General features: G+C 40.5%; 1 protein-coding gene across 1 annotated transcript; it reads left to right on the top strand.

Moving 5' to 3' along the window:
* Positions 1-3111: 3111 nt before the first annotated feature.
* On the top strand, positions 3112-15920 carry slc6a1l (solute carrier family 6 member 1, like). Its single transcript, XM_068717434.1, has 15 exons — positions 3112-3451; positions 5095-5503; positions 7202-7333; positions 7806-7906; positions 9102-9211; positions 9333-9465; positions 10790-10924; positions 11012-11115; positions 11192-11316; positions 11709-11821; positions 12680-12811; positions 13211-13313; positions 13601-13701; positions 14526-14693; positions 15218-15920. The coding sequence occupies exons 2-15, from the start codon at positions 5263-5265 to the stop codon at positions 15311-15313; spliced, it is 1794 nt and encodes a 597-aa protein (XP_068573535.1). The 5' UTR covers positions 3112-3451; positions 5095-5262; the 3' UTR covers positions 15314-15920.
* Positions 15921-16295: the final 375 nt, after the last annotated feature.

Raw genomic sequence — 16295 nt, 5'->3', positions numbered from 1 at the left:
GCATTGTCCTACGTAAAGCATTACATGATGACGTCGGCGATATTAGCCTCTTATCTACGCATGCAAATCGCCTCGGGGCGTTCCTTTGGTCTATAATAACCAACGCATTGATTCACAGAGCACGACACATGCTGTGATTTAAAGGCAGCTCGCTAGGAGGCCTCAGAGGCAGCAGTTTCTTTTCTAAACGGCTGCCCATTTCTGTTACTGAGGGATATTTTGTTCACATGAATAAAGTGAATTCCAAAAGAATGCAAATCTGATCTTTTTTCTTTTTTTGTGCTGACTCAAATTTTAAGTTCTAATGGTTGAAAGTATTACAACAAAATATTCTCGTCTGTATCGACTCTATTCAGCCCTATGTTCCCTCAACTCTTTGTTCCCTCAGCCTTATGTTTCCTCAGTCCTGTGTTCCCTCAAACCTATGTTCCCTCAGCCCTAGCCCCCCTAAAATGCTAACACCAGCATGCAGCCTAGATTTGCAGTATCATTCATTGTATGTGTCACAATGCAGTGCGGCTCTCGAACTAATGTAATGAGGGAAATGCATCAAATATGCAGGCCAGTGACCAAGTCAGGGCTCCATATTTGATGCATTTCCATTGACATTTGTTAACATAAACATCAACTTCCATCATTTATGTATTGTTTAAAAAGATATAATCTGTTAGACTCGGTAGAATACAATAAATATATTATAGCAACATTATTATTCTAAACGTTGGCCAAAAGAAATATTGATTTGTTTTCTATAACGGCACACATGATTTACCTTCAAATATTGTATATGAGCCAGTACTCTTTTTTTTTTTTTATTTTATTTTGGAGAAATTGTTTGGATGTTGCTAGAGGCACTCACTACGCAGTGACAGGACCAGAGCTCATGCATACAAATGACTGTGCTGCTGAAGTTTACCTATATGGGCATGCAGACTCAGCAAATCTCAGAAGTATCCATACCTAAGTTTCCATCACAAGGGAAAGTAAAGATACCACGACGGATTTTAACGGTGACCTTTACACAACATGCCGCACCTCCTAAAAGCAGCAACAGCCTCATTGATGAAACGTTCAAACATGTGGTCACAGGAGCGGCTTAACGTTATGTCAAGGTGGAGCTATTGTGTGTCTCCTGGTGTATCTTTTCTATTTCACACTACATTTGTATTTAATCTTTCCGCCTTAACTGCTCTATATTAAGAGACCTGCAGGAGACGTACATCTGCAACAAAGAAGATCTTAAATTCGGATTGTGTTTTGGAAAGGCCAGCGGGCAATACTGCAGAAATTTAACGCCGTTAAATGGACTTTGGCCAGAGTATAATAATATCAGTAAATTTCTTGCTTTTTATCACCACATTTCCTCTCTGTCTCTAACTTACCCTCCATGCCTTTATCTTCATTCTGTGATATCTGACCAATCCGGTTCTGGCATAATATTCTAAAACTCTGACATTAAGTGTAGCTTTAAGACAGTATGTCTCTGTTAGTCTGCCTCGTTCACCTATAATCGCTCCCTATTATTCTCAGTTGCGGATGCTCTGGAATCATAATCAGGCTGCATTGATTGGGTTACGCTGTAAACAGATTGATGAAAACCAGCTTTGACAACTGCAATCTAGCCAGCTATCATCATTTGGGTCCACATGGACCATAAACCTCGGCAGAGATCAGAATGAGTCTGTTCTTGATAGAAGCCGCTCGCTACGGGTGTAATCAAGCTTAATATGATGAAATCTCTCTCATTTGAAAGCCAGTATCTACCAACTGTCCCCACTCACCGGCACAGCAATGGCCATTGGGTACAGTGCTGCCAATGGCATTGTTGTCGTATTCATTAGTCTTTCTAATTGGCTGGTGCTCGAATATGTGAAGCAGATATTAACGTTAGGAGGTCACCTGCCAGGACAAACAAGAAAGGATCACGCCTCACATCTCATTCCATTAATATTGATGAAGACATTGTTTTAACGTCACTAGAGTCATTAAAAAGACAATATACGCGCCGTCACTGTTTCCACTTCCAGCACCCAAGTGCACTTGTTTTTAAATGAACAACATGGTGTCATGGTGTCTGGATCAACCACTGTTAACAAGCAATAAAGGACTTACAGAGGAAAAAAAAACAACCTGACCATTACACCCACAATGTGTGGTGGCTAATGCTAGCAAACATCACAGCACAGTAATGACTGAGATCACTGCATTACACTACATTCAGTATGTCACAGATAAACCTTTCAATAGTTTCATTGAGAAACTCAAACCACCTATACCTCACTTGTTTCCTGCTTGTTGTCCATTTTCCATTTCTCTCAACTTTCTTGGGGAAATGAAATGTACCATTAATTTCCACTTGTGGCTACAGTGGCCGCTGTTCAGCAAAAGTTTGGGTCCTGCTTGGATACCAATTAGAGGCACCAGCTGGGACTTTATGGCACCTAATCACAAGATTATTGAAATGAAGTGGCCATTTCAGAGGCAAACCGTGGCAGATAGTTCAGATATAGCGGAGTGGCACACTGCAGTGAGCTCTCTGCATCGCAATCTTTGAATTCCCTTCCGCCTTTGTCTGTGTGTTTGCGTGTTGGTCTGCATGACGTCCTGGGCACCGTAATCCATTCGGCAGCTGTTTGTGGAACCATAGCAGAAATATAAATTGTACTAAGAGTTGTTTTTTTTTTAGGAGAAATGATGATTATTTTGCCCTCATACATTTTGATCCTACCTACCTTCCTTCCGATCATTTGAGTGAGGACACTGAGTATTAGTATTATGTCACTTTATGTGCTGATCGCCAAGTCTGATCCTGGCATGACCACATTTGTGGTCATACACTTCCAGGGTCTTTGCCAGCAGCCATCGCTTGTTTCATTTTCCAAAACTCCACGAGCTCTTTCACTGATCAGGCCCTTCTCTGTTGGGAAATACCATGGTAACGGCGCTGGCAAGAGCTGACCTCGGCTATCGCAACAAACACAAACACATACGCACAAAGCACAAACACACACACACACACACACACACACACACACACACTCTGCTGCTGCCGCTGTAGAGTTCCCCACCAGAGTTGGGCGATTGACATATCCCCCATGGCCTCGGGGCCTCACTGGTCAGAACTGAGCAGTAATCAAAGCAGACACACAGGTCGAACTTTATTACCAAGCACTCGATAGTAGCTGCAGGAACAGCCACAGGTCCTCCAAAGTACAGTAGGCTATACAGGAAAGAGTAGCAAAATCAAAAACAGCTCTTCGGGCAGCAGATACTTTGTGGCTTCCCTTGGGCCCGGAGAGCCGGCTAGAAGCTTTTCAAAGTTGACTTAAAGATGATTTTTTTTTTTTTTTTTTTTCCCCTTTGGATGTTAAGTTGAAGTTTCAAGACTTTTGCGGCGCCGTTGTAAAGCACAGACGCTCATGACCTGACGGAGGACTTTGAACATTCTCAGGTAGGAATCACCTTTTTCCTCCATCCTCTGCTTTTACACTTTCTGTCATTGAGTGAGTTGTCAACTTGATTTAAGCCACAGGGTTAACACAACGTTTGTTTTAGTTCAATAGACTGCCACAGACCATAAAGATACATATATCAATATATTAATATGAATATTAATTAACTCTTTGTTAGTAATTGTTGAGAGAAATTGAAACTCTTCTTCTACTGCGTAGCATCATAAAAAAGGGATATCATAAAAGTCTCCACTGTCAAAAAACTGCAGGGTTTACTTTTGAATCAAAATGGATGACACCCTCAAAGGGAATCTGTGATGTGTTTGATATTATTGGTATGCTTTTGAAGCAGATACTCACCTAGGCAACTATTTGTGAGTATACACGTTTGATCATTTCACAGTATTCTACCCGATTGAAGTTTTGACACAGTGTAGAGCATAACTCGTTCCACAGCAAGAGAGAATATTTTTAATCAATGACGATTATGATAAACATCACAGTCACTATTTGAAATAACTTTTTCCAATACACTTTGCCAATACTTCTTTTCATCAACATCATCAAAGGCTAGAAGGCATAAATGATGCATCTGTTAAATGATGCAAAGGCTTTTCATCGTGACAAATTGCAATTGAATATACATTTGAATGCTTTGAAAAACAAAACAAAAAACAGCGAGCGCAATGAATCAGGCAGAAAAGAGCACAGATAATTAAGTACGGCAGGCTTTTGGAATCAATGTGGTTGATGATTAAGTATGCAGAAGAGTAATACAATGAGAAAGCTCAGCGAGACCCTGCTGTTTCACAGCTCCTCTGTGTGTGAAAATAAGCAGTGAAATGTCCTTGAAATATTTCTCTGTTCTCTCAGGGAACGTAATGGAATGTAGCAAACAGTCTCGAGCAATGGCATGAAGTGATTTGGGCAATTTCTGGGTCAATCAATATTTTCAATCATGAACAACTTCCTCCCAATTAACTTCCTGACGATGTGATGTCATCCAGGCAGGGATGAGGGGCTATTCCACAAACATTGAATGGCTTAATAAAGATTATTAAAAACTCTACTCGGCAGTTCATTTTGCATTACAAGCAGACTAGCGTGTGAGTAGTAAAGACTTTGAATCCGTCTTTTGTGGAAAGCACAACCTTTGTTGTATTTTCCTCCGTGATGTTCTTGTCCATGCCTTTTTTTTGGTATATATATATATATATATATATATATATATATATATATATATATATATATATATGATGATTCACCGTGAACTTGACTGTGGTGGACTGGAAAGAGAGGTGAGGCAGGGCGTGTGCCAGTAGTGATTAAGATGCACAGTGCATTGTTCTCAAGGATGACCTGGATTGCGCCACCTGCCTGCTCATATCAGGCCACTGGTGCTTGTTCTGTACTAGTTTTTTGGCTTGAGTCGACATACCGACATATACCACTTTAAATCAGATAATAACCTTAATTGTGTGTCATTATGTAGTTTCCCAAGTTAATAAAATGGCTGTAAAAGACCATAAAAATGCCTCAACATTAATAAATTGTAATTTGAGTAGTATGGCATTCATTAATGCCCATATATATTTGGTGTAAAACCTCTGCATAAACTGCTGTATTCTCCCTCTGTCGACAGCTCTCCTGCACATTCAGTGTATGCGCATTGTCCTCATTCTGTCGAGTCAAGAACCGAACTCAGTGTGAGAGGCACAGTCGGACCCCAACAGAGACTTTAATTCGTCACCATTACAGGCCGTGAGGACAGAGTGACTTACTGACCCCACTGGTCTGTAGTGGTCCCACCATGGGGAAGACTGGGCAGAGTACAGTGGACTTAAACTCCCCAACAGAGGTCAAACAAGCTGTTCCCTTTGAGGAGCTGGATCCTGTGGCGCCCCCTGCAGATGGAGAGAAGAAGAAAGAAGAGCCGCCTGACAGGGGAGGCTGGAAGGGAAGGTTTGATTTCCTTCTGTCATGCGTGGGATACGCCATTGGCCTGGGAAATGTCTGGAGGTTTCCTTATCTGTGTGGCAAGAATGGTGGAGGTGAGTGCTATAGTGAGACTGACGGAACCAAAAGATCTTCTGTCAGTTTAAAGTTGATTCTGATGACATCATTGGGCTGGATTCCAATGGAAGCCTAGAATTCATGTTAAATGATATATTGAGCCATCACTTGGCCCTGCAGCAGTTGGCGACCATTCTCTAGCCCTGACCTAACGCACCTTTTAGGGTCCCAGAACCACCCTCTTCTTTTTACGCGCACCCACACACTCAACTCAACCCTCTATAGCAAGTTATTTCCCCTTTTTTGGCCAGCTAACGGCACGCTAACCAACTACAACCAACTAACACCATGTCAAGCGAGGCAGCATTCTTAACCCACCAAGCAACAGTCAAAAAAATCCTCTACTTTTCAAAGTATGCACTCCTATCGACCATATCACGTTAGGCTAACAATATGTCCGGCCAAATGGCATGCCACTTGAAACCAAACCAAATGTACCAAGCAGCCTGTGAACTAGCCTGCTAAGCTAACCGGCATGCTAAAAGCATGCTACATAATGAAACTATCTTCTACAGTTTCCTCACCTTAGCAATCAAAACCAGCTACCCAGCACCATTAGCCAACAACTTACGTAGACCCAGCAGCCTGTCAGGCCATCAAGCATGCAGCCATCTAATCACCAGCAGCATGCTGCTCAATCTATCATTTGCCCCAGTCGCACCTTTCTCCTAACCCATGGCCATTCTCTTTAAACTGGCTACTGCGCACTTGTAGTTATTGTTCAGCGTACGTGGTCCTGTGGTAGTGATGGCTGTCTTATCGTGTATGCCTTCGTGGGCGGTAAGCGCTGCCCTCCCTGAAGCAGCTTTCCGCTACGACCCACCTAGATGACCTAATGATAACCACTGCCATGGTAGCAATGCGCTGTGAAATTGTGCCATGATGCATATCTCCAACCGCTCCATGCCACTCTTTATTAAACTCTGCTGTTGCGATGCATATCTGAATGTCCTGAAAATGTTCAGCCCTTTGACTATGGTACGGAGGACTATGGTGCTGTAGTATTTTGAAGTACTCTGATGAAGAGACTAATCCCACCTCCTCTTCCTCCTCCTCAACTATTCCTACAACCCTTCCAGGGAGATTCCCATACGCCCTTCTTACTAGCCTGCGGCCAGTCCACTTTGGAATGACTTCTGAAGAAGTACTGATCAAAGATTATTCAATTAATCAATAAAACTAATGGAGGAATGTGTTTCTGACGAAGGTTAGGTCCTTAGCAACCCATTAGCATTTACAGTAGCTTTTTTAATCAGTTGGAAAACGTTCTGTCCATGCTACTGTTCATTCTCTTGAAAATGTGTGTCTCCTGCATGCAAATTGTAAAATACTTTTTAAACAAGGCTGTCTTCTAGCGTTTTTCATAAAATGCTCATATTATAATATTAATAAAGTAGATCTTCAGGCAGGAGTCGTGAAAGGGAGAAGACCTTCTTACCACAATATTACAGCAATATTTCATTTCTCTTTCAGTTTAAATTAAAAAAAATAAATTGTTGAAATTGAACATTTAGTTTTAACTTCTGTTAAATTACATCAGTATGTTAAAATGCAGTATTATTATGTTTATTCCAGTGTTGCAGATAAAACCTTTTGAACCCCCCGATCCATCTACCTGCTATCGACATTGTCTTACCTAACGTGTTTTGTTGATCTACTTTGTGATGATCCATCAGGGGCCTTTCTGATCCCCTACTTCTTGACCCTTGTGTTTGCGGGGATTCCTCTCTTCTTCCTGGAGACGGCTCTGGGACAGTTCACCTCAGTGGGAGGGCTGGGCGTGTGGAAGCTCATGCCTATGATGAAAGGTAAGACGTGGATATAGAAATAGGGAGACACATGTACATCTGTTGTCACATCACTTAAAAAATACACATATGTTGACTTACATGATTTTGAGAAACACACAAGCAACATTTTTTTTTTTATTCAAGCATAATTTTGCAGCCCGTTCTTTGTGGTATAGCAATTAGACCACTGCCTCCAAGCTCAACGAGCTCGAGTGAAGCACATTTTATCTCCTGCCAGCACAGACAGCAGCAGCGATCGTGTTTGTCCTGCTGTGCTAACCGATACTCAAAGCCAAGGGCAACCTAACATTAGAAATAACAATGATGAGGATGATGGAGGTTACAGCTAGCATGCTGAGTGAAGCTGTCTGAGGGGGAAATCTGCTCCGGAGACCCCTTACTTATTATATTACATTTTACTTTGCATGTCAGCTGACCTATAAAACATTGTAATGTAAAATGCTGATGTCTGTGCGTCTTCCTTCTTCAGGTGTTGGTATAGCTTCAGTGGTCCTGTCCTTCTGGCTCAACATCTACTATATTATCATCATCGCCTGGGCACTCTACTACTTATTCAACTCCTTTGGTTCGGTATGTTGCATTATCATTAGTTATTGTGGCGCAAACCTTAACTTAACATTTTAATATATTAAGTAAAACTGAAATTATTATAATTTGTCTATCGAGAGTAAATCAATTGGCAACAATTTAGTTTGAAAGAATATGTTTTATTAATAACTTTTCAGGCAAAAATGTCCAAAACTTGTTGGTTCTCTTCTCAAATGTGGGTATTTTATGTTTTTTGTCATAGTTGATAATAAATGGAATATCGTTTGGGAATTTGTCACTATTATGACATTTTAAAACAAAGGAAATAATTGATCAATGAGTAACATAATTGGCAGATTAATCAATAATGACAATAATTGTCCGTTGCAGTTTTAAGTTGTGTATTTTCCTTTACATTTCGCATTTTGTCGAGTCAGACCGGTTTGATAGAGATTACAGAAGTTCATCAAAGACTTCAACGGTAACATGTTTGCATCTTTCAGCTCGTTGTTTCACTCTCATGACTCCCATCAGCTTTGATTCTAACAGCGGTAGTGAAAAACTCTCATGAGGTCACTGCACTTACCGACTAATAAGGCGATAACGTGTCGCTGTTGTGTTAACAGCTTGTTTCTGCTGCCCTCAAGTGGCTAAGCAATCCGTTATTGCAGCTTTAATGTCTAATTGGAAAAGCATATTTAAAAAAAATGGATGGTAGGCATAATAAGAATTCAGTTTTCACACCTTTTCTTCCGTCCATGCTTTCATCACCTCAACATCAAGAAAAGATACTTGAGTCTTGTTTATCGCCTCCAAAATGTCTCTCGCTCTCTCTCTCTCTCTCTCTCTCTCTCTCTCTCTCTCTCTCTCTCTCTCTCTCTCTCTCTCTCTCTCTCTCTCTCCCTCTCTCTCTCTCTCCCTCCCTCTCTCTCTGTCTTGGCTTTTCCTCACTCTGCCTTTGTATTTCTCTGCATGCGTGAGCGCCCGGCTCAAAGGAGCCTGGTGGAGGACGTATAAAGACTTTGCAGTCATGGTGCTTGAGGCCCTTTGAGTGGAAACATTGGAGGATTGAGAAGCAGGGATCAAAACACATATTGTTCAATGTTTTTATCTGACGACCAAAAACGTGGAGGGATCATCAACATTGTGGAGAGTCAAGGAGACACATGATGGAAGTTTTCCTCAAAAAAAAAAGCAGATCAATTTCATTGTATATGTGCATATGTTTTGTGTGCAGGAGCTGCCTTGGCAAAGCTGTGATAACCCCTGGAATACAGAGAAATGTTTTTGCAACTACAGTCTGACAGACACCACCAACCTGACCAGTGCGGTCACAGAGTTCTGGGAGTAAGTCGGCGAGATACGTTCCTGCCACACATTACGAGATGTACAAGATGCCCTGTACAACGATATCTTGAAGCTTTTTGTCCTCGTGTACGAAATTCATTTTCTGCGTGTGTTCCTGCAGGCGTAACATGCACCAGTTAACCAATGGTCTGGAGGAGCCAGGCGAGGTTCGCTGGCCCTTAGTGGGCACCCTGGCGCTGGCCTGGGTCCTGGTCTATTTCTCAATCTGGAAAGGAGTGGAGTGGACAGGGAAGGTCAGACCTGGTGCTTAAGATTATCTCCATTCTTTTTACTTCTTTCCTCTTACATCTCAAGATATATTACATCTTACAGTCTGGAGGCAGAGCTGGTGCTGCTGCTGGTTTAGTCCATTCTTGACTGGGGGGGCAGACTAAAGAGAAAACATTGTTAAGTAAAAAAACATGAAGTATGATACATACGAAATATAGAACAAAGTGACTTTGGACTGGACTGGATTTGTTCCATAACATTTGGTACAAACGTTCATGTTCCCTTTAGGACAAATTGCAATACATTTGATCCCCTTGAGAGCCTTGATGCTTCTTTGACGAGTAGTTAGTTGAAGTTTATCTGTCAATCATTTAGTCCATTTGAGCACAGGCCTCTCCTGAAGGCATTAGCTTTTAGTAGGTGTGTTTTTTTCCTTTAGGTCTCTCCTCGGGGCTGAAAATGCAATCCGGCTTGACAAGTAATGTGTGTGATTGGTTACTAAGCATTTAAGTCCTGTCTCCTTTTCAGTTTCTTGAATGTGTTTATTGATCACAAAGCCACAGCTCATAGTTCACAGCTCAGTTGGATAATATTCGCCAATGCTAAGTCTATTGATCGGTCCCCAGAATTCGAAAATAAAGATGAATCATCCATTGACCCCAAAATTCACAAATAAATAAACCTTCACTGTGTTTAGAGTGTGACATTGTGAGTTCACATAACAGCGCGGCAGATGATGTGTTAATTAGCTCCACAGAGTCAAACAACACTCTTCAAGTATAATTACATTTTGTTTTAATCATTCGATAGATATATTTATTCATTTATTCTTCTCAGATGTCGGGTATTTGAATCTGCTGTCATTCTGCTGTCCACATGCCATCTCTCTCATGACATTTCACAAATAGACACGGTTTATAAATGTGTTATTGAATCCCAATCTGCTGAACGATTTAGAGGTGACAGCAAAGGAGAAAAAGAAAAATATATATATAGTACACTTTGCCTACTGCCCGTTTTATTTTTTATTTTTTAATTACAGCAAGTCCAAGCAATGTATGTGAGCAGAAACACATTTTCACATTCACTGCCTGTGGATAATTGGATTTTAAAGTGAAGTGAGAAAAAAATGAATTCCCCAAGGCCCCGGCCTTGATGGACATCACCAATTAAGCATCATGATTATGCTACTGAGCTGCGGGCCACATCCTAAAGGATCCAGCGATGTCTTCTGGCAAATCAAAATATTCTAGAATATATATATATATACTGTGGGTATACAGAGTGAATAGCAATCTATGTTAATTTAAATACATCAAAAGAAGTTGTTCTCTGTCTTTCTCTTAGGTGGTGTATTTCTCAGCCACCTATCCCTACATCATGCTGTTCATCCTGTTCTTTCGTGGGGTCACTCTGCCTGGAGCCATAGATGGGATCCTCTTTTACATCACTCCAGACTTCAATAAGCTCACCCAGTCTGAGGTAGACAGTTTTACACACATTCGATCACACAGACAATGTTCATAGATAAAACAAACACAAACGTGGGCGCATACGTGTATCTGACAGGTGTGGCTGGATGCAGCAACTCAAATCTTCTTTTCCTACGGACTGGGCCTGGGATCGCTCATTGCACTGGGGAGCTACAACACTTACAACAACGACGTATACAGGTAGGAACATGCAGTCACAGGCTTTGCACATCCCGTTTTCTTCTTTCATCCCAACTGGTCGTTCCTTTCTCTTCAGGGACTCCCTCATTGTGTGCGGGATCAACTCCTGCACCAGCATGTTTGCTGGCTTCGTCATCTTCTCCATTGTAGGCTTCATGTCCCAAATCACCAAGAAACCCGTCAAGGAATTAGCAGCATCGGGTACAGTACCGTTTCCACTGTTTGGCAACGCAAGACTGCATCGGACTTCTTATAATCTTTGCCTCGGTGCAAGATGTGCATCTTCCATGTTACAGTGTGACAAACAAACCAATATCCTTCTTTAAAAACAGAGGAGAAACGTTTTTAGACTTGAGACGGGTTGTGTATTTTAGCTTCACATGGAAAAAGCCTTCCCAGACAAATGAATCTGCTTTCAGTCCTTCTTTGCTGCACATTTCAGTGAACTAAATGTATTTGGCAACATGGAAATGTAAATAGTATAGTGCTGTTTGTGTCCTGTTTCACAAATGTTAATTTTAGTATGTTGCAATGTAATGTCATGAGATTAAGCATATGTAATTTAAATGGTATGTCTTCTGTGTGACATTTAGGTCCAGGTCTGGCGTTTTTAGCTTATCCTCAGGCTGTCACCCAGCTGCCCATGTCCTCTCTGTGGGCCATCCTCTTCTTCTCCATGCTCATGATGCTGGGACTGGACAGTCAGGTACAAACAGCAAACGTTTGACCTGCTGCTGAACAAATGGTTTTATTTATTAGATTCTTTGGTCTCTTAAATAGACCCTGTTGGCATTCATAACCCTGACACGCCAACAAAAGCTACTGTATAAGTAAATAATCCATTCATGACTTAGACCAGTGTCCTCTTCACAAAAATAACTGACTTCCCGCTGAACAACACCGTTCTAGTGCTGAGATGAGATTGATGTCAACATAAGTGAATGTTACTAGCAGTTCACTAAATTATAGAAAAACCTGTCACTGTCTTCTAAAAAATACTAATCTGTTCTTTCCCTTGGAGAGATTTTACAAACACAGTACGAGCGATTGTGATTGTGAATAAAATTGTGACGTGAGAGTCAAAAGTGACCCAAGTCGTATTAGCAACTTACTTCCAGTACTATTTTGTAAATGATTTATACCCTAAATTTAAACTAATGTTCTTATTTATACCACTATAGCATTTTTATTTACACCATTGTTATATATTTTTAGTATACATAGTTTACTTATTTACATTTTTCTATATTTATTGTTGATATATATTATGGTAAAATGCACATACTTATTCTTAATCTATTTTTCTTATAATTTCTCAATGCTTCTGGACATTTCCATTCCAGAATGGGAGCAACTGCAACGTAACCCAGTTTCCACTAGAGGATCGATAAAGTATATCTGATGTGATATGATTCTAATGTAGGCGCATAGTTTTGACAAAGATTAATTTAATAAAAAAGATGATATCTCTGGATTTTGACAATGCTACATCTCTGGGGTGTTCTTTTAATAACAAACTGCAGCATAATCTTACCCGTTTCTCTTTGTAATATGGATGTATTAGTTCTGCACAGTGGAAGGCTTCATCACAGCTCTGATGGATGAATATCCCTTGTTGCTGAGGAAGAGGAAGAAGATCTTCATCCTCATTGTCTGCTTTATCTCCTTCATCATCGGCATCTCCAACATCACACAGGTGTAGTTGTGTCCATCCCTGTGTATCACATGCCCTTACTCCATGTTGATTCTCGATATAAAGGAGCCCTGACGTTAACCTGGAAACAGAGTGTGTGAATGTGTGACTGTGTTTTATAAGAAGGTGGTTGTTTTAAAACCCAACACGTATGCACACCTCAACATTTGCAATTTTTTTTCCAACACTAGGGTAAAGAGCTCCTTCCTGCATTATACATAATGACAAAATGATGTCACAACAACCTGCGGTGTACATCCATCATGCATATTTTATTCAATAAAGGGAGGGTTATTAATAGTCAGCTTCTAAAGCAGGTATTTGTGTCTGTCTGTGTGTGTGTGTGTGTGTGTGTGTGTGTGTGTGTGTGTGTGTGTGTGTGTGTGTGTTGAAATCTTCCAGGGTGGTCTGTACGTGTTCAAGCTGTTTGATTACTACTCCGCCAGTGGGATGTGTCTTCTCTACCTCGTCTTCTTCGAAACTGTGTCCATATCCTGGTTTTATGGTAGGACATCTATTTTATGCAGTCTACGCGTAAACCAAACATCGCGGGGTGAAATCAAATGTAACAGCTGAAAAAAGCTGAGCTGGATGGAGCGGACTATATTGTTCCAAGTCACCTAATTAATCATGCATTTCTTATATACTGTAGCCGTCCAACAGGAAATTACATCTATCTGCTCCACTTTCTGTGATAAGACTCTCCGTCCAATCAGCTTTGCTTTGTCCTTGTACTTATTATCTCCAGATTAAGACACACTTCTTCTTTGTATTCCTCTCTTTATGCTACAGGAGCCGAACGGTTTTATAAGAACATTGAGGACATGATCGGCTATAGGCCATGTGGCTGGTGGAAGCTTTGTTGGAAGTACTTCACTCCGCTGATCTGCCTGGTATGCTGTGAATGATGATCAATTTAGCGTCCACAATGTCCGTAGGTCAAACCCTAGCATGTGCTTCCTTCTCCCTCACGGAGATCCATAAAGCTGCAACAGATGCCAATAGGTAGAGAATTGATGATATTGCTGAATTGGTTTCCTCTGCCGTGTTGGGATTTGCGCTTCAACTTATGAACTTTTAGGCCCTCAGGGAAATCTTGGCAATGCCTTTATTGTCACTACTCTAGTGACAAAGGAAGTGTAATGTTGAAGGACCCTATAGATATGGAAATAAAGGGTTTTCTGACAAAATTAAGAAGTACAACTATGACATATAGGCTATAACTGCGCTAAATTTGACTGAAATGTGAGCATTTTAACCAGTTGGTCCACCATTTTGGTCTTCACTGAAATATCTCTGTCGTATATCTTGAATATCTCTAAGCTAAGATGGTGGGTGAACACGGTAAACATTATATCTGCTAAACATCAGCATTTCAGCATGGTTACTGCGAGCATGCTAACGTTAGCATTTATCTTAAAGCACCGCTGTATCCAAGTACATCCTCACTATTAGCCGATCGCTGCCACTGGCATGGCTCCAGACTCTTGCCTAGACATCGAGGTTATAAATAACAGTTGTTTTGTTTATGACTATATTTGAGTGTGTTGGGTACCTAACAAATTAAAGCTTTTTCAATGTTACACAACCTAAACATCTACTTTTTTCAACCAACGTATAAATCACCAAATCAGTGCTTGCTGTTCTCATTTTGTGTCTCGTTAACTGGCGAAAGATTAACGTTACATGGACTAAATACAATAATTGTGTTTTGTAGGGGGTGTTTACCTTCAGTGCCATTGAGATGACCCCTCTGACCCTGGGGAAGTATGTGTACCCGATGTGGGGCCAAGTGATTGGCTGGTTTATGGCTTTGTCTTCCATGATACTGATCCCAGGTTACGTCATCTACATGTTCTGCGTAACCAAGGGCAGCATCAAACAGGTACAAACCTCTTGCAGGTCTCACAGTTTTTAGTGTCCACAGTTTAATTAAGAGTGTTGTGCCAAGGACACTGCTATGTGGAATTGCTGAAAACTGAAAGGAAACAAAATAAGCAGTGCAGACGGTAGTTGAGAGACACAGTACATGAAGACAGGAGGTATTCAGACTGCAGTCATTCAGGAGCGTACAGAAGAGGTTTGGCTTGAGGCCAATGTCATTATCCTGTTTTTAGGTAGGAAGGTATCGTTTGAAAGTGAACACAGCTTGTTACAGTTAATATTTTGTCAGCGTTTTTGTCCTATAAAAGCAGGTTTTCGTTGACCATTTTAAGTTATGCTCTAGTTCTAAACATTTAGTTTTCTATCCTTTTCCTTGAATTAAATCATGTCAATTATGGCTATAAAGCATATTTCGTTCACTTTTTACACTATTAATTTGTACATTTTGGTCCACCTAACGTTTCACGTCTGGACTCATCTTCAAGAAAAACTGTTAAGCATTCAATTCCAATGTGTCTTTATCAGCGTTGGCGGAAGATGACAACTTCCCGTGAGGATGAGAAGTCATCAAAGCATGAAGAATTTGGCCACACAGGGAACATGGTCGAAGCTCCTGTCTAGCCAGGATTGTTCAGGTTGAAATGATTCCCGTCTGCCAGGACCTACTGTTGTCAACACTGAAATTTGACAAATGGACAGAGTCTTGTACAGCATTTTACTATGATGTTTTCCTCGATTTAAAAGTGTGCTCGAAAAATCTGGCAAATGATGGAAGAAGATGAGGCTTCTCAATTTTGATAAATGTAGAGGATAGATTTCTTTTTGTGGTAAAAGAGTGAACTGTGACTACAAATTGAAAGTTATAGATCAGCATCGAACCTGTGCACATATACCACATATATACCATTATTAATGTATAAATCTTCATTCTACTTGTACATTTTCTCTACTCTTCAACAAAATCACTGTCTTTGTCTGTAAAGTTACCACATATGTCTTTGAATGTTGTTGTGCAGAAGCATTTACAAAATCTGGTAAAACTTGATTCAAGGTGTAAAACTGTAATGCATCAAAGATGATTTGCTTGTTGTAGCTTAAAGAACCAACCAGCCAGACACTGTGATAATTTGTCCAGCAATAAATATGTGGGCCATCCAGATATATTTGTTGTCTTTGCTGATTGGGGAACTACAAAAATCACAACAAAAAGAAAACATTTGTATATAATGTTAACATGATGGAAGTGTACAGGCTATTTACTGTAGAGAGTTTCTCAATTAACACAACTTGGTTGATTGGAATATTATGCTATCCTTTAGTTTTTTCAAAGAGTAGTTTTATACCTTAAAATGCTTGGTTTTGTTAGTTTTGGGAATATGTGAAATTAGCTGTATGAAAGATTTGCCCAAACCTTAATCCAGTTAATTTCATGTCAGTACTAAAAATATAATCTGTACTTGGTAACTCTAGAGATGTGATGTAATGCTTTAGCCCAGCACTGGTAAAAGGTTGTCCTGTTGGGATAAAGCAGAAAGCTTGTGGTCTGACTTCACTGTAGAGCCACGTGTGTTCAAAGCAGCACTCTTAATGACGGTGAAATTAT

Source organism: Cebidichthys violaceus, unplaced genomic scaffold, assembly GCF_023349555.1.
Source record: "Cebidichthys violaceus isolate CVI_PGR_0920_01 unplaced genomic scaffold, fCebVio1.0.p SCAF_21, whole genome shotgun sequence".
NCBI lineage: Eukaryota > Metazoa > Chordata > Actinopteri > Perciformes > Stichaeidae > Cebidichthys > Cebidichthys violaceus.
Note: the sequence above shows the minus strand (reverse complement) of the source record. Positions and strands in the feature narration are given on the sequence as shown.

Coding starts and splice junctions, on each gene's coding strand:
- slc6a1l (XM_068717434.1), top strand. CDS start 5,263: ATGGGGAAGACTGGGCAGAGTACAGTGGACTTAAACTCCCCAACAGAG. Junction 7,334..7,805: donor GCTCATGCCTATGATGAAAG/GTAAGACGTGGA, acceptor TTCCTTCTTCAG/GTGTTGGTATAGCTTCAGTG. Junction 11,116..11,191: donor TACAACAACGACGTATACAG/GTAGGAACATGC, acceptor CTTTCTCTTCAG/GGACTCCCTCATTGTGTGCG.